The 20,099-nt window shown below is 36.2% G+C and overlaps 1 protein-coding gene across 1 annotated transcript; it reads left to right on the top strand.

The window, feature by feature from the left end:
- The first annotated feature begins 4,556 nt into the window (after window positions 1-4,556).
- Window positions 4,557-19,745, top strand: slc2a15a (solute carrier family 2 member 15a). The gene is made up of 12 exons (XM_084093452.1): window positions 4,557-4,727; window positions 5,603-5,701; window positions 7,136-7,296; window positions 8,461-8,585; window positions 8,670-8,815; window positions 8,932-9,064; window positions 9,967-10,154; window positions 14,363-14,473; window positions 15,901-16,002; window positions 16,199-16,274; window positions 17,931-18,058; window positions 18,259-19,745. The coding sequence occupies exons 1-12, from the start codon at window positions 4,683-4,685 to the stop codon at window positions 18,511-18,513; spliced, it is 1,569 nt and encodes a 522-aa protein (XP_083949578.1). The 5' UTR covers window positions 4,557-4,682; the 3' UTR covers window positions 18,514-19,745.
- Window positions 19,746-20,099: the final 354 nt, after the last annotated feature.

The raw sequence follows: 20,099 nt of genomic DNA on the forward strand, positions 1-20,099 counted from the left end.
TTGTATGTTTCTGTCGATGGTATTGCATTCTGGCTTCCCCTAAACTGTGTTCAATGCGAGTGCTGTATGTTCTAATATGACCAGTCATTTAAGCCGTCATCACCCAGGTGTTGAGAGCGCTAGCACAGGTGAGACCTGAACAGCACAGGTTGCTATCTGTGTTTAAACTAAACTCATTTAAGCCTTGCCAATTTAAACATTCAAGCGCAAGAAGACGTGAATGAGAACTTGCGCACATGCTATGAGAAGATTTGTGTGTGCACACGGAAAGTCTTGCGCTTGAATGGACAAATTCACAAAAATTATGTTAACATTAGGGTGTGAATCATCTCTGGTCTCACGATTCAACTCGATTACAATTGTCATGTCAACGATTCGATATCACAATGCATTATGACGTGTTGTAATATTACTGCACATGGCTACATTTTTGTAAACGAATACCAGCAGTCAGATATATGAACTCCCTTTTTTATTTTATCTGCTCCAAGAATGTACACTTCCTGAATGTAGTCAAACAAAACATAACAGCAGACGACAGGAGCATTTAGAACTAATAAGCACTACTAAAATTGCATGATGCTGTAAGTAATGTAGCCTACTTGTTACAATAACGCTCGCACGCACACACTCACACGCTCACATGTAAATGTTAAAATAGTGGGTGTATTTCTTTTTACTCGCTTTTGTGTTTCGCTGCCGCCATTTTACGCTACCGAGACAAGTGCATATGTGACGAAAGACGTCAGAGAAAACTCAGTAGACTAACAACAATAATCGATTATGGTCTATTACTGCATCGATGCAGAATCGTCCACGCCCACATCGCGATGCATCAAAGAAACGATTAATTTCAACACCCCTATTCAACATGCCTGTCTTGTCGGGTATCCTAGCAAACATGGTTATGTCTTAAGTGAACGTAAACAGTCGATAAAGACAATGCATGTGTATCAGTACATTTAGTCTTAAAGTGACAGCAGCATAATATTGCTGTCTTTTTTTAATGTTAATCAAACAACAAAAGACAAGGAAATCACTAACTGCTTTTGACTGAATGATTAATCTTTATTTAATACAGTGAAGATTATATGCAATGCTGTTCTACATTTGATTACTTTATTTCATTTCTGTACCTGAAAACAACTGTTAGATACTTCAAAACAGAAATTGAACTGCCACTGTTGCCTTTGGCTTGCTCAGTTGAGGATATTTTTGGGGATATTTAATTTAATTTTATCAATCAATAAATTCCACTAGAAACAAACCTTGTTGTATTATTTTAATTTAATACTGTGAAGCTGCTTTGATAGAATATGTATTGTGAAAAGCGCTATACAAATATACTTGACTTGACATACTTGAAAAACACTGTTTATTTTATTTGTATCTTTGCTATATTGTATTTATTTGTGCTGTTGCTTGTAGTTTGATTATTTGTTCTCATTTTCTTTATTTTTATTTGACAGTAGTTATTTTTTCCCTTAACATAGCACATACCGAACCGTACCGAAACTGTGACCCAAAACCATGATAAAAACCGAACCGTGAGTAATTTGAACCATTACACCCCTAGTGACGAGAGTGAGGAGTGCTGACTTGAAAAGAGAAGTGAGGCGATCCAACTCGTTTTTTTAATAAAGCAGTCATTTTGTAAATAAAAGTTCTGTTTAATAAAAGCAAGTTTGTCATTGTACTGTTTTGTTGTTGTGCTTTTCATTAAGAATAATAATGAAGCCACCATTCAAGCAACTGTCACCCCTGAATTGCTGCTAATCTGAAAGCAAAAATATAATTTGCACAGCCGCACGGGCATTGATAAGCGATTTAAAAGCGAGGTGGAAAAGAGGGGAAAACTCCAAAGTTGTTGTTTGATTAACATTAATGACAGACAGCAGCAGGTTCATTAGGCTGCTGTCACTTGCAGAGCTAAAACAAGGATCCAATATACTGTCACATGTGCGTTTCTTTCTTAACCGTTTACGTTCACACTTAAGACATAACGAACTGTTTACATGAATACTCACCAAGACGGGCATTTTGACAATATGTATTTGGCCATATAAGCAGCAGAACAGAACTGAATTCGGGATTGCACACTGTCTAAGAGGTGCGTACGAGTGTTATTTTTCCATGGCTTATTGCCCTTAACTCTCTTTTTAACATTATGCATTTCACACGTATGCAACAGTCATGTGTCCAGTCTATTCTCTACTATCTGCGTCAACCTAAAATTTTGACTTTATGTAACTTTTTGAAGAATTAAAATCATTCAGTTATCACAAGCCATTGTGATATGCATATCTTTGTATACACAAAGTATTTGTGATATTTCAATAATTGCAATATATTGTGCAGCTCTAATTTTAATTAAATAATAATAACAAATAAAAATGACCAAAAAAAATAAAATCAGGAACAGATCCTTGTGGATTCAGCCCGATTGTTCTGAAATTATAATTTACCATGTTACACTCATTACTGTAGTGTTCAGTACTGAAATAGTAAGTTTAAATTTTATGCTGACTATAATGCAACGTGAATTAAAAGATTTCACTTCTCCTGAAGTATACTGAATGAATAAGAAACCAAAATACAAGCAATGCAATAGTGGGGAGTCTGGAGACATCACAAACACAGTAAACCTGTAATCTCTCAAACACAAAAATTATTGCTGATAGCAGACCCTGGTCCAAGCAAACACTAAACAGAACCTGCAACCAAGCTAGCAGCTCATATTCATAAACAGAAGAGACTTTACATATTACATTTCAAGTTTATTTATCTTCCGATTTGGGTGGCTCCTAAGACTATGTACGGGGTTTTAAAACTTGATTTTCGCAAAGCAGCATGAGGTTGTTGATATGAGTCTTATGACAGATCAGTCAGATCCTGTAGGCCCGGAGGCAGACACAGGCCAGTGACAAAGATCTCTGGAACTTTCTGAGTTTCATGCATCAAAACGTGTCATCTTCATCATCACACTTCAACTAATAATAATCATATCAGCGTTAACTTGTGACTCAAACTCTACATATAACTTTATTTGAATCTATTCAAACTAATTATAAATAAACACATAAGAGACCAGGAACAGTATGTGAGCCAAGGAGCATGTCCGAATTCATAGTATTCATAAAATTGTAGGCAAAAAGTTTCCAGATTAACTTCTGGTGAGATTTTGAAGGGCACATCCACTGGAAACTTTACTATCCCATAAGGCCACGGAAGATAATATGTAAATGGAGGTGAAGTCACACCTGACAAAATGATTGTACATCTGAATTTCATTCATACACATTCACACTAGGCTATATATAAAATATACTTTTTTGTAAATAGACTCATAGACAACACATCTTACTAATGTAAAACATTCAGGAAGTAGCTATAATCAAAGAGAGCTATACACTGTCACCACTACTTTCTTTCACCTCAGAGTTAAAGTCAACATTAATTGTCATTCACAAGAATCACAACGCATAAGCATATTTAACAGCAAAAGACATAGTACAGGACTTAAAGTCGCTATGAAATGGCAATAGTGACAGATCTTTTGCTCTGTATTGTTGTACACCCACCCAACACATAATTGAAAAAGAAAAATGCAGAGCGGGGACTTCTATGTATCGGTTGTTGATTGGATTTTGAAATGTGGCCGTTGTATTCAAAATGGATGCGGATGAACGCGAGCTTGCAGGGCCAAGGGTTCAGCGGTCATTTTCACTGGAAGTCCCAATAATGATATTTTGCTTAAACATTACTCCCATCAAAAAAGATTGAAAAAACATGCTAAAACATATGCACAAATGAATTGTTCAGTATCTATAACATGTTTTTTAGAAAATAGATGCCGACACTTTAACTTTAACCATTATGAATTATTGTATCAGAATAAGTGGGCGTCACATGCCTGCCAGACAAAACACAAGTTTAAAATACCTAAAGATATATATATATATATATATAATATATATATATATATATATATATATATATATACTTTTTTTTAACTATCTCAATTCAATTCAAATTTATTTGTATAGCGCTTTTCACAATAGGCCTACATATTGTCTCAAAGCAGCTTTACAGAGAGTGCATTTCAGAAATGTAACTTACATAGAAAAATACAAAAATCTCCTCATTGAATTTACTGAATTGACACCATTCAATAACGCTTATGTAGCCTACTCATCTATTCTAAATCGATTGATACACCAAACCGTTTATGAATATCGCCTTGTTGCTCCCCGTGCTGTCTTTTTGGATTACTTACTATATGATTCTCCGTAGTTCCATCATTCTAGTGAGCGCAGACCTTGTAAATTCACTTAGCTAATTGATTTCAGCAGGAATCACGTTGCTGACTGTCATGTGATTGTACAAGCTTGGCCTTGTTAAGAGACTCGCGCCTTCAGATCGGAAGTGCAGCGCGGGAAGCGCGCGTGCAGGGCAGGACAGATGAGATGAGCGGCCGCCTCGCTGTCAATCATACGATGTTTTGGCTGTCAATCCAGTGTGACCACACCCTCATGTCCGCTATGACCACACCCTCATTTCGAAAGATGAAGTCGGTGGAGAAGCCGGTAACGTTAGCCCTAAAAGACGGCCAGTAGTAACTAACTAAACTTAACTCACACGGTTTATCCCAAGAAGTCTTGTAGCCTATAAACAACTTTAAAATGGCCGAAGAAGTGTTAATTACGAGTCCAGGCAAAATAACGTCGGTAAGTAGACTATTTTATTACTTTAAATTGTGTTATTTTGTTATAAATATAAGTAGGCCTATGTTTTGTAACCTATCCTAACTTATTTGTTTTCGTTCTAGTTGTCTTATCATCCTTTTCTGATTGTCATATGCCTCAAATAGCAGAATATTTTATTAAAGTTTATTTTAGTAGGTCGTTGAAGTTTGGTTGATTAAGGTTTTGTAATAACGTTAATAGTTTTTAAAATGTAAAATAATATTTAATGTAATCTTTAATGTCACATTTTTCTTTTGTAAGAAATGGTGTGTAGAACAAAGAAAAGCCATTAAGTTAATGTCACAAGACATTTTCTCAACAACTTCCCTCACATGTAGGACTATACATAAGCAACTGCATCTGACCACTTAGTGGAACAAATTAAGTTTTCCACTCATGATCTGAAGTGCAACGACCACTGAAGTCACACTATGAGAAAGCTATTCTCTCCTCGTCTGACCTAAACTTTGCTCCAACATTTTAAGATTAATAGAATAGAATGTTTTTAAACTTAAATATATTTGCTTATAAAACTAAAAATGTTTATAAACATATTTTTATGTGTGCCACATGCATATTAATGTAATCCTGTTATTTATGTAATTTGCAATATATTGTTGCAATATAATTGTTTCATTTCTGATTTAGTTCTTCCAAAACACAGTAAGAATGTCTGAGATTACTTCTGAATGTGATTCTATATCATCAGGTCTACATGTGCTCATAGTTTCTTTCAAAGCTTTTTTATTTTTTTAGAAAAAATAAAGAAACAACAGAGATAGCTTGCTGCTTTAAGGAAAAATTGAGGAAAATTACAGCTCATGGACCATACATATTTGCTCTTTTCTTTTTAATAGCATCTTACCTCATCTCTGCTGGCAGTGGCTTTCCTGACCTCCTTTGGTAGCTCAATGCTCTATGGATACAACTTAGCTGTGGTCAACTCTCCTGCTGGGGTAAGAGCTCATTTACATACTTAATACCTTGATTGCCAAAACTGCTCTTAAAAAAAAAAGATAATCAGTAGATAACATAACCAATACATTTCCATTCATCACAAAAAAGTGGCTTCCAGTAGAGAGATGCATGTCATGTTAGAATAAACAAAGTGGCCTGAACAGAGTCTCTACTTACGCAAGATCTCAGAGAATGTTGATTAAACACAATTCTATGCATTCTAGACATTTTTGTTGTAGTGTGTAAAATTAAATTGAAGGAATTGTGGGATTATATAAATATTAATATAACTGTATATTTAATATATAATATAAGCGTGTGTATATATATATAATCTCCTTAGGCTTTCTCCATAAACTTGAAGAAACAAAGTGTTGATGCCTTATTTTAATATTTTATAGATGACTCAGTTAGATGTTATTTGTTCATCTTGGTTTGTCAGGCATTTTGTTCTGCAGTGGTTGCCTCTAGCAGCTCTTCATGTATATAAGTAGGGACCTATTTGCCCTGCCCCATTAGCCTGTTAATGATGAAAATATTTAAATTTTCCTGTCTGGTCTCCTGACTGGCTGTTATACACCCTATTTAAGTGGCTTTGTTTTGTGCTGTTTTTCTTGGAACATCACATGCTAAAGAAGAGGATTCAAACAGAAATCCCAAAATTACTGCTGAAATGGATTTTATATTTTTTTTTTTTTTTTGAAGCAGAAGCTCAATCAATGTTATCGGTAATCTAGATTTTTGTTAAACTCAGTTTTAGTTCAGTTGAGAAAAATTGAAATACTGGAGTCCTCCCAAGTCTTTTAAATGTTACTGCAGTGTTCCAGCTTGAGTTAATTTGGAATGGGAAAAGAAAAGGTACATAAACTGTAATTAAATTAGACTGTGACCTTAAAGTAGGCCTATATGCAGAAAAGTGAGTGACATAGAATGAAAAAGAGAGAGAAGAGCTTTTTACGGGACAGAGGCTTGTAAGTCCATGTAGATAGATGTGTCTCACTGAACAGAAGCTTTAAATATGAAAAGTTGTTGAAATTTGGAATGGCTGGTCATGATGCATCTCTGTACATGAATTGAATCTGACAGTGATATATATGTAAAAAATAATTTACAGAATAGTTCACCTTCACCCAAAAGTAAAATCACTATCATGACATCCGAAACATACTTGCTTTCTTCAGGCGATGAAGTTCTTCTCACGGGACATATGGACTACTATTATGAAACTTTTATAGTTATTTTTATTTTTTATTTTGTAGTGTGAAAATCCTTTTAACTTACAATACATGGTAAAACTAAAAACCAAAATAGTCTTCAAAAATTCCACTGAAAAGGATGCCCAACAGTTTTTCAACAGTATGGTGAAGAGTAAATGCTAACAGGATTTTTTGTGAAATATTTGCTCTGTCTCTCCATTTCCCTGTCTCTCACAGTACATTAAAGACTTCTATAACCGTACAGTGGTTAGTCGTAATGGAACTGGACTAAACGAGGAGGCCCTGACGCTCATGTATTCTCTCACCGTTTCTGTGTTTGCGATTGGAGGCCTGGTCGGCTCTTTGATGGTGGGCACGCTGGTCACCAAATTTGGAAGGTAAGTCTGGAGGAGACCCATAACATCTGGCATAGTGTGGTCACTGGTCTCTCTACCAGAAATTCCTCTGAGTGTCAAGGCCACCGAGGTATATTCTTTCTCATCTGTCACCCCACCTGACCTCTCTGACAGCACTGAATGACTTTGCCTTTGCCTTGTAAATGGCCTTGTTTGTACTCTGGAAAAGAGCAGACATTTTGTTCAGTCCACTAGGCTCCGGACATCTTTGTTCCTGATTAGTTCAACCAAAAATAAAAATGCTATCATCATTTACTCAAAATGTTGCTGACTTATTCCATGGAACACTAATTTTGAACAACACACTGGTCGATTTTCAGTGCAATTACAGTGAATGGAGAATATAGAGCTTAAAAAACAAGACAAAAGCACAATGAAAGTATCAGAAAAGTTGTCCGTGTGATTTATATTCCAAGTCTTCTGATGCCAAACAATAGCTCTGTCTTGGGACCACTTTTATGGTACTTTATGATGCTTTCTGTCCTTTTTGAATGCTTCTGTCTGCATTCTTTGTAATTGTATGGAAATGAGCTACTAGTACATTATTCAAATCCAGCCCCCACTTAGATAGGTTTGGAACAAAATCAGGATGAGTAAATAATGACCGATTTTTTTTATGGCCACAGCCAGAATTTTTATATCTGTGGCAGCATGTAGTATTATTGTATAGTGACAAAACTGTTTAATTAACCAGTTTCTAACTATGTGTGCTATGTGCTACGATAGCCATAGCTTACACTTTTATTTCGTGCTCTCCAAAGAGTCTGGAAGTCCCTCCTGTCTAGTCTGTTCTGAGTGTCTATGAGTGGCGCCACAAGATTTGACTGCAGACATTTAAATGCAAATGAAAGACGATGATTCATGATCCTATTTATTGTTCTAATCAATTTCAGTCCAGCAAAATGTTTTATAGCAGTAAGGTGATCATAACGCAGAACACGGTGCAGCCGTCTGTAAATCAGGGGGAAAGTTTACAACTTGATAGAACTAATCAAGGAATGCAGCTATTTCACCCACCAGCACTGTCATGGAACATCAGTTATCTGGTTTTGATAGTTAAACTCCCAGGTGTCCGGATATCAAGCATGACTGTCCTAGCTTAATGAGCAGTGCCAGAGCAGGACTTCACAAGGTTTGCTTTTGCAGGAAAGGAACAGTGGTAAACTCCACTGTACTGGTGTTCATAGCAGCATCTTTCATGGGATTCAGCAGGATCTGCAGCTCGCCCGAAATGGTCATCTTTGGTCGTTTTGTCACAGGGATACATTCAGGTATGTCCCAACTGAAAAAAAGCATGTATAGCAAAATAAGACATGAATGGACTCTGATATGCTTTCCTCATCTCCATCTTCCAGGTATCTCTCTTAGCGTGGTGCCCATGTACCTTGGAGAGATCGCTCCCAAAAACCTGAGAGGCTTCCTGGGGCTCATGCCCAGCATTTTCATTTGTGCTGGGGTTTTCTCAGCTCAAATCTTGGGCCTGCATGAACTTTTGGGGAAGGTGCAACAGCATACTTAACTTCTATAATCTATTTAACATCATACAGTTACATTTTCATTAAAGTTCTGAAATAGAGTTCAGCATTCTGTTTTAATTTGTGCTTTTTTTCTTGACAGGAGGAGCACTGGCCACTGTTTCTCTCTCTTGTGGTTGTCCCTACCTTTATCCAGCTGATGTTGTTACCGTGGTTTCCAGAAAGTCCACGCTACCTGTTGATTGAGAAGCACAATGTTCATGCCACTATCACTGGTGAGAGAAATTATTTTGAGTAAGAATTTGAGGCATTTAGGTATATTTCAAAAGATGAATCTCTCTATTGATGGCGTAATCCTATTCAACCATCAAATCTACCATGAATTAAAAAAAATAATTCATTATATGCAATAGATCAACTTATTAATCAGTATTTTTGTCTTGATTTTGAACTAAGTTAATTTTTCTTACCACACTGGCATTTTTAAAGCATAAATCTAATAAAATATATTGAAAATATATTCATTATATATATATTTGGTTACACTTTATTTTAAGGTGTCATTGTTACAGTGTAATTATATATTTAAGTACTGAGTAATATCAAGCAACTACATGTACTTACTATAGGGTTAGGGTAGGATTAGGATTTGGTTGAGGGTTAGTTGCATGTAATTATGCATAATTTACTGTTTTTACTATGGTAAGGACACTGTAAAATAAAAGTGTTACCATATTTTTATATATATCATTAATATATATTATCATTATACATATTTTTTTTTCTTTTTTGCTTAAAAAAGAAGAAACAGTGGGATAAAATAAACTTAAATCAACATGTTCTGATAGTCTTAATATCTCAAGTTAATTTATTTTGTTTTAAGGGTGATTAGATATTTTTACTGGAAAATAAGACAAAATTCTGATTAAGAAATTATTATTTTGCAGTATAGGCACACATTCTTTCATTGACATGTAGGAGGGTGATTGTTGCCATGAGATGAGTATTACGGTGTATATTATTTGTTTTATTTTGTTCATGGGTCATGCTTAAGTTGGGTATGTGGTGGGAATGGTATGACTGGGATATGGTACAGTGACAAAAAAAGGCACCTCGTGTTAAATCTTTGATATAATAAAGATTAAACCAATATCTTGTGTTCTCTTTGTTGGTACAGCCTTGAAATGGTACAGAACCAAATGCAACATCCAAGCAGAGATAGAGGAGATGCAGGAGGAGCAACGCTCTCTCTCCTCAGTTGAGACCGTGTCTGTCTGGCAGCTACTACTGGACCAAACAGTTCGCTGGCAGGTCCTGTCTGTTGTGGTCATCAACATCGGTATGCAGCTGTCTGGCATTGATGCGGTAAGGTTAACATGCTGGTTTACATGTAGAGCTCGCTACACTGCATGTTTTGAGATTGCTTGTTGTACCTGCTCCTTCCCTGTAATAGAAAGGTGATGATATGAACACAGTGAACAGTGATGGGATCTGGGTATGGTGAGTATTTAGCCTCTAAAGCCTCACAAAATTTCTTCCAACATCAAATAAAAAGCAGGAAACTAAGGGTACGTTTACACGACAATGATATGCTTAAAGGAACACTCCACCGTTTTTTCATATTAAACTGTGTTATTCCCTTAACTAAGACTAGTTGATACATACCTCTCTCGTCTCAGTGTGTGCACTCAATCGCTCTGGCGCACGGCGACACTTAGATAGCACTTAGCTTAGCCCAGTTCATTCATTAGGATCCAAACAGAGATGTTTTCCTATTTAAATACAGTTACACGAGTAGTTACACGACCAAGTATGGTGACACAAAATAAAACGTGGCGCTTTTCTAAGCGGGTAAAAAGGATAACTATAATGTATGGCGGAATAGCACTTGGGAGCACTTCGACTCGGCGCAGTAAAAAGTCACGTTGGTTCTAATGACAGAAGTGAGAGGGAGAGAGGATTTTTCAGGAGTGATGATATTACTGCGCCGAGTCGAAGTGCTCCCGAGTCCCAAGTGCTATTCCGCCATACATTATAGTTATCCTTTTTACCCGCTTAGAAAAGCGCCACATTTTATTTTGTGTCACCATACTTAGTCGTGTAACTACTCGTGTAACTGTATTTAAATAGGGAAAACGTGGAGGTGTTTGGTCGCTTCTAACTTCATCTCTGTTTGGATCCTAATGAATGAACTGGGCTAAGCTAAGTGCTATCAAAGTGTCGCCGCGCGCCAGAGCGATTGAGTGCACACACTGAGACGAGAGAGGTATGTATCAACTCGTCTTAGTTAAGGGAATAACATAGTTTAATATGAAAAAACGGTGGAGTGTTCCTTTAAAATGGAGAAGTTTTTACTTTTACTTTTCCGCATACAGACGACACCATTGTCAAAACAATCCCCATTCACACGGATCCAAAACAGCCCCTAAAGTGAGTTCAACCTGTGCAGCAGAGCATTGGCTATGGGCCAGAATTTAAAGTGGCTAAAGAGCCCTCATTTCTTTATTCATCAGAAAAGGCGAATTTCCTTTTTAAAATACTTGACTGCAGATTAATTATTCAGATGATTAAGAGGACAGAGCTGACATAAACCTCACTCTTTATCCATCAGAGCTTAACAAATTAAAAAAAAAAAAAAAAATTCATGGAATGTTTATGGAATCTAAATTGCACTACTCTGCTACAGCAATAAATATAAGCTATTATTCAAGCAAATTAGATGTATTTTTTAATTGTTACATCGTTAAAAGGGTGATTATAGTGATTTGGCAGATCTTTTTTGATATATAAACGTTCCCCTTTAAATCAGAGCTAACAATTTAAGTATTAGCTTGTGATTCCAGAAAAGGATAGCTTTTCTTTTTCTTAGTAGTAGTTTGATGGTATAGTTTTGAAGTTGACACCTGTCAGCTGACACCGTCCCTTTAAACTTGGCTCGATGGTGTTTTAAGCCCCCAATGGCTCCTTAGAGGCAGCTAACCCTACCCTCAACCTTAAACCTACCCATCCCCTCGCTGCCTGGAAGGCGCCGTTGGGGGCATAAAACACCAAACACCTTAAACTTGCCTCTGTATGGCTCTTTTATGGCATCTCTGTATTATGACCAGAATCAGGGTTATGAATAAGAATTATTCTCCCAAAGGAACTGTGTAAAGCTTTCTAGCATCACATTTAAAGGTTTTACCAGTGTGACATGCTGTAGAATTATTAGTTTTAATTGTTTTCTTTAAAAATGTCTTTTAATTGTATTATTGCCCTGAAATGTTGTTGGTGGCAGACTAATTGTTCATGTAATAGTGAGGATAATGACCAATAGAGAGCTCATTACCAGGCCCACACAGAATCCGTGAGCCCAGAACTCATTCGAAAAGTTATACAATATTCCTCACTCCTTGCTTTTTGTTCATTAAATCGTTCATTTGATGTTGGCTAATTTGACACTTCTCAGCTGTGTTTAAAGGAGAAGTTCACTTTCAAAAAAACTTTTGCTGATAATTTACTCACCCCCATGTCATCCAAGATGTCCATGTCTTTCTTTCTTCAGTCGCAAAGAAATTAAGGTTTTTGATGAAAACATTCCAGGATTTCCCCCCATGTAATGGATTCTATTGGGACCCAAACGGTAGAAGGTCCAAATGACAGTTTAAGTGCAGCTTCAAAGGGCTTTAAACGATACCAGACGATGAATAAGGGTCTTATCTAGCGAAACGATCGGTCATTTCCAAAATAAATAAAAAAGTTTAAGTTTTATAAGCACAAATGTTCGCCTTGCTCTGTTCTGTGATGCGCGTTCGTGACGTCACGTAATACGCAATTACGTTGAAAAGGTCACGCTTGAAAAATTTCTGTCCTGAAGAAAATGTTCTTTTTGGCTTTTTAATATTAGTAAACAAGCTCCATCGCACACCTGCAGGTAATAGGTGCGTAGGATAATAAGACCAGGTGGATCGTTTCAATAGACAAGCAATTCCCGCACACTATCGTAACTTGCAAAGAAGTAATATTTATTCACACAACGTTTCGGTCACACGACCTTCATCAGGAGTGACTCCTGATGAAGGTCGTGTGACCGAAACGTTGTGTGAATAAATATTACTTCTTTGCAAGTTACGATAGTGTGCGGGAATTGCTTGTCTATTGGCTTTTTAATATTAAAACACCCAGGATACGCACACGAAATGGGCATTTTAAACGATAAACTGACACAAATACATTTGAAAATGTGTATATGGTCCTCCTTCCGCACATTTGTAAACACGTCAAGTGTGACCTTTTCAACGTAATTGCGTATTACGTGACGTCTTCAACGCGCATCACAGAACAGAGCAAGGCGAGCGTTTGTGCTTATAAAACTTAAACTTTTTTATTTATTTTGGAAATGACCGATCGTTTCGCTAGATAAGACCCTTATTCATCGTCTGGTATCGTTTAAAGCCCTTTGAAGCTGCACTTAAACTGTCATTTGGACCTTCTACCGTTTGGGTCCCAATAGAATCCATTACATGGGGGGAAATCCTGGAATGTTTTCATCAAAAACCTTAATTTCTTTGCGACTGAAGAAAGAAAGACATGGACATCTTGGATGACATGGGGGTGAGTAAATTATCAGCAAAAGTTTTTTTGAAAGTGAACTTCTCCTTTAACACATCAGATTCTGCAGAATTCCACAGATCTCCCAAAATCAGTAGAAAAAGAAAATCAGTAGAATCAGTAGTAATCATGCTGAAAATCTCCCAAAATCAGTAGAAATCATGCTGAAAAAAAGTCTGCAGATTCCATCTGGACTTTGTCAAATCGCAATTTCTATTTCTGCAAAGGCTATAAATAAAAGCTATAATCCCAGTGGCGATTCATCAATTTAATTCATTTACTGACATTGACATTCATTCCACTGATTCTGGAAGAAGAAAACAATTTTTTGAGGAGTTCCAGACCATGACAATGTGTGTGACTTGCATTATTCAGTTAGCCTGGCCTTTACAGAGGTTATTATGAAATAAATAAATAAAAATTGCTTGCTGGACAACAGAACAGCATATCCTTACAGTTTCATATGGCTGCAAAGCTGAAATATCAGCATTGTCTTTTTAACTACTGTACTTAAAAACTCTCTGAGCCTCTTTTGCAAATTCACAGTAACTTTAATTCCCCAAAACATAGTCTTGAACTGCTGATGTCAAATCCTAGTAGGACTATCCAGGTTTGCCCTATGGGGTTTTGATATCAAATTTGAATATTAAATGACATTGACTGTAGGGCCCTTAGGTGGCAGGTGACCCTGTGAGCGTCTGTGTGTGTATTCAGTGTAAATGGGGCTGACAGGTGGTGAGTCTTGGCTGACTTCTGCATGAGCAGCAGGAGAGAGGCAGGCTGTGAGTGTCCTCTGCAGTCCCAGCAGCTCTCAAACCGTCTGTGTTCTCTCTGATTACCCCCCTGCCTAACCTCACACACAGCCCTCCAGCTCTCAAATTGAATCTAAAGTGTTGTATGCCGTAACCGCTCGCAGTCACGATATGCCACCTGTACAAGCCAAAATCACTATCCTTCCACTTACCTTCTCATGTTCTCCCCAGATCTGGTTTTACACCAACGACATCTTTGAGAACGCTGGAATCCCAGCCCCTGAGATCCAGTACACCACTGTAGGAACTGGAGCTATAGAGATCATTGCAGGCCTCATAGGGGTGAGTTTTCATAAACAGAGAATATTTCATAAACATAAAAAAAACTTAAGTCAGTATATTCTTATATCAATCATATATCACAATCTCTAAATATCTTGTATGATTTTGCTTCTCGTGTAAATTTATTTTGTTTTCAGAATGATTAGATTTATGTGACCCTGGACCACAAAACCAGTCTTATGGGTAATTTTTTTTAAATTGAGATTTATACATAATCTGAAAGCTGAATACATAATCTTTCCATTGATGTATGGTTTGTTAAGATAGGACAATATTTGGCCGAGATACAACTATTTGAAAATCTGGAATCTGAGGGTGCAGAAAAATCGAAATATTGAGAAAATGGCCTTTAAAGTTGTCCATTTCTGTTGGCGATTGTGCTGCATCCACTCACAAAAATAAATGTTTTATATATTTAAGGTGGGAAATTTACAAAATATCTTCATGGAACATGATCTTTACTTAATATCCTAATGATTTTTGGCATAAAAGAAAAATCTATAATTTTGACCCATACAATGTTTTGTTGGCTATTGCCACAAATATACCCGTGCGACTTAAGACTGGTTTTGTGATCCAGGGTCACATATAGTACACCACTGTAGGAACTGAAGCTATAGAGATTGTTGAAGGCCCCATAGGGGTGAGTTTTCATAATTACCGATTCGTTCACAGATTCGGATGTGAAAATTGTCTGTTTCAATTATTGATAGTGGAAAAAGACTATCTGACAAGGTTATATAGTGACGCAAAATAGTTTATTAGACATCACTTGGTCTATTACTACACTAGAGTTGCTACATTTGAGAAAGAACGTCTTTTCATATCTCAATCAATTTCATTTAGCTTTGCCCTCAATCTTTCTCAGCTCACGTTGTGTATTTTTCTGCTTTGACACTCATAAAAAAAACACTGTATAAGATGAGCGTTAGAGTGAGTGATGTGTCTTGTTTTTGCCGCCTCCTTCCTTGGGTCACATCTCAGAGCTGTAATGAAGGCCAGATACAGTCCTCTTGCTCTCTCCCAGTTGCGTCGCTTAGCCAGGATTTAGTGATGCACCAGCAGCAACCGGAGAGAAAGAGGCACACTGTTAGTCAGAAGAACTCATTGCTGTCAGTGTCAATTGGCCTTCACTCGGGAGGCGAATGGCACACAAGAGGAACGCTAGAGATTGGTTATAAAATTACAGCTATTCATTCTTATGTCAGCTTCACCCGCCTTTAAGTCAACAGTGCACAGCTTTAGCGCTCAATTTTAGCAGCATTTAATGAAAAAACAGGGTTCCACTTTATGCTTTTACAACATTTGCTTTCAAAAAATTACCAAAAGCCATCCTTTCAAGACAGCAGTTACTGATTAATCTGATCGAGACAAAAAGGAAGTGCCTATTGTGAACATCCACATTACATCTCTTGTTTTTCCTTCAGTGTTTCACCATTGAGCGTCTTGGGCGAAGGCCATTGATAATTGGAGGTTTTGGTGTCATGGGAATTTGTTGTGCTGGGATAACACTGTCTCTCATTCTTCAAGTAAGTAAAACATAATTAATAAAGTGAAAAATACATAAATCTAACCTGAATTAAATTTAAATTGCACTGCCCTTGAAATAACTCTTAGCAAATATTTGGGCAAGCTAGAGTGTCGTTATTTTGCATGTGATTGATTTATCACACTTTTATTATCTTTACATCATTTTATCACCATTTCCTATTATCATATTTTCAGACACATGTGCCTTTCATGAAATATGTGAGTGTGGGGTGTGTGGTGGGTATAATCGCTGGGTTCTGTATTGGACCAGGTGAGCTTTTTTGTGTCTCTCACCCTTTCTTCTTTTAATCTACATCTGCATGGCTTAATCTAAATCTGCATGGCTACATCACCTTAAGTCATGCTCAGACCTATTCAGTAAAGCACTGCTTCAATTGGATGAGTAGTTGCCTGCTCTTTGACCCTGAATTCCCAGATGATGTCTTCAAATAGTGAAATAGCGACACCTGGGGGAAGAATTTTGAAAAGCAAGAGCTTAGACCTCAATATATGTTTGAGAATTAGATGGTGTTGTCATATACAGTATATTCATTTTACAAAGACATTATATTGTGTCCATATTTTCCATATGTTTACATTTTATTTGTTCAGAATAGTTTAACGACTTTCAAACTTTCAGAAATAAGTAGTTTCAAATGTATTTGTTTTTATTATATTTATTATTTATTGTTATTTATGTATACTTGTTAGTATATATATTATACTTGTTATTTATGTATTTCAATAAACATTAAGTATTTAATAAACATTGTTCACCCAAATTCACTAGGATTAATGCTATCTAGCATTATTAATCCATTAAGAGATTTTTTTTTTACATTGTATTTTACATATTTTTCATAACTTAAAAAAAAAAAAATTAGATTAAAACTTAGATGTTACATGAAAAATTTATGAAAATATACTTTTATGTAAGCACACATAATCAGAAGATACATTGTTCCAATACAGATTTATTGAGTTTCTTAGTTTACACAAAAATGTGTAATCGTGAATCACATTTTTTCATTTAAAAATATTTGGTTATTGTTAGACAGAACAGATAATAGTGTACAGATATCTTAGAAATCTAGACCGAATTACATTAAATTGATATAGTGATGATAAATTGTACTGTTGAGAAGATATTGGCATTTTAAAGAGTTTCGAAGATCAGAGTATGAAAGTTAAAGTGTGTATTTCCCTCTATTAGTGCTGGATGAGCATGAGAATCATAGTTTATGCGCACAATAAGAACAGAGAGGAGTAGCTCTGCTACAGTGATGAATGAGACTAGAAGTGCTTTACTGAGTTGATGCATTATCCAACCCAACTCCAAAATCTATAATTCATTCTCAGGCCCCAGTCTCAATCGGTGTAATTACGTCTTTAATTAGGATTTTTTATGGCTCATTGTTCATAAACAATGATGAATATGGCTTTTTAAGACAAAATCTTGCATGAACAATGAATTACAAGCAGAGTTCCTTATCAATTTAACTGCAGCATGCCTCCTGCTGCAATTATCACGCACAAATAATGAAGCCATCGCTTGGCTTGTTCCTGAATTCATTACATTTGAAATAACACCTTGTGCCTCCTTATTTTTCACTTGTAACCAAAAGGGATTAGAACTTAAGCAGTGGAACAATCTCTGCTTCCTGCATATTGAGATAACGAGCTCTTCATAAAGCTAGTTTATTATCCTCCCTCCAAGAACTGTTGCACTACAGTAGAGCAGAGCGTACATGCATGTGCATAAAAGTGCATTCATAATATTATGCTTTTATGCATTGTATTAGGCTAAAAAACTATGACAGTTCTAGGTTTCACAGTACTTTTTCTCTGACATGAAGTTCGGTTATTAAACATGAAAAATAAACATGCTGTCATGATATACCATTAATTTCGGATGTGTCTGTTTTAGCGGGTGTTCCGTTCCTGATCACCGCTGAGCTCTTCAAGCAATCCCATCGTCCTGCCGCATACACCGTGGGAGGGTCTCTTAACTGGATGTCGAACTTCACCATCGGCTTCATCTTTCCGTTCCTTCAGGTATCGTCTTCATATAGCGCAGTTGAAGCTAAGGGTACACAGCGTATAATCAGAAAAGGGTTTTCCAGGATTGAGGTCACCTTGTGCATTGAAAACATTTGTCAAAGTCAATCAGTGTGAAATTCAATCATCTTCATTTAATTCAGCTGCTTTAAAAAGGAATAACTTAGTTTGCATTCCATCCTATTTCTCTGCTACAGATGTCTGCTGGGTCCTACTGCTATCTGGTGTTCTGTTCCGTGTGTCTGGCAGTGGCCATCTACGTGTACTTTGTTATTCCTGAAACTAAAAATAAGACGTTTGTAGAGATTAGTCAGATGTTTGCTACTAAAGAGGCTGTGGAAGAGAGCCAGGCCCTCACTCACCCAGACCAGCTCAAACTGAAAAAGATGAATGGATATGGATCACTTGAGAATGGTTCACTTGAATTCGACAGCTCTTCTTCCTGTCCTTGAACTCAGATGAAAGCAAACAATGCATAAGAAAAGTTTAGGGATTAGATCGACTCTAATCATATCGATTATCATCCATGCAATAAAAGCCTGACTGAAAGGCTCGGTCATGCACCTACTGAATATTACTTTTATGCGCAATGGGCTCAGACTGCAAGATGGTCCATTCCTCCTTATAACAAAACCTGAGCTGTAATTAGTTTTCAGAATCAGATTCAGACCAGAATCAGATTTAGTTTTGTTATGATGCTTAAACATCCTGAGCTTTGTGATACCTTGTGTGCAAGGACAATGACATATACATGTATTGCAACATGTATATTGTTCTTGAGAACTTTTGAAATCACAAGCTAGATTTTTTTTTTTTTTTGACAATTTTTCATGTTTATGACATTTCTTCATGTATATAGGCCTTATACATATGTTTATCGTATATAGTTGATCTCTTGATATAATGATCTCTTGCACACATTGTGAGCGTTAAATGGCATTGGATCATTTAGAAATGCTCAGGTGCTAACATACCACCTCATCAGAGACTGCTGTAGCAACTTTAAATACACTGAGATCAAACTTGCACAGGTATTTTACATATAACTTTGTTTTAATAATGTTGAATTTCATTTACAGTCATTTTGAATACTGCTACAGTTGTAAATGTGTATTAGTACGTACTGTATACACTACCATTAAAAAATGTAAGGTTGTTTTAAAAGAAATTAAAATTTGTATTCAACAAGAATGCATTCAATTGATCAAAAGTGACAAAGACATTTATGATGCTGCAAAAGATTTCTATTTTAAATAAATTCTGTTCTTTTGAACTCTCTAAAAAATATCAGCATATTAGAATGATTTCTGAATGATCATGTGACACTGAAGACTGGATTAATGGCTGAAAATTCAGATTCGTCAAAGCAGGAATACATTTCTGTTTAAAATATATATAAAAAAAAAAAGTTATTTTAATATTACTTTTTTTTTACTGTTTTTTTATCAAATGAATGCCAACTTGGGCCAAAGAGACTTCTTTCAAAAACATTAAACAATCTTACAGACCCCACATTTTTGAAGGGTAGTGTATTAAGGTAATATAGTATATTAAGGATATATATATTATATCTGAGTTTCAATCTAATTTATATGGATATAACTATATTTGACCTCACATGTACTAAAAATATTTTTATAGTATTCAAAACTTTATAACACACCAAATAAAAGTGTTTTAAATGAGCCTGTGGTAACCCATTTATTGAGAACATCAGGGTGCGGAGTGAAAAAAAGCTTACAAAGCAGGATCTGAGTACAGACACCATTGGTTTCTTCCAAAGAGTGCCTTTGCCAGTCAGAAAAGAGCTTCATTAACTCACTGAAGAGGCAGATTTAATGCTTAATTAAAAAGAAGAGTCTCTCACCTTCCCCTATGGATACCAAACAGCTGTACTGCAGTTTATATTCAGATACGCATTTGAGACGCACCTTTAATATAGTACTCTTGGAGGGTACTGCGTTACTGCATTTAAGGTATGTATCAGATTATGGATATGTATCTATATAGAGAGCTTTGTGCTTGTATAGTGCTGTCT

Source organism: Abramis brama (genome assembly GCF_963993115.1).
Source record: "Abramis brama genome assembly, chromosome: 19".
Classification (NCBI taxonomy): domain Eukaryota; kingdom Metazoa; phylum Chordata; class Actinopteri; order Cypriniformes; family Leuciscidae; genus Abramis; species Abramis brama.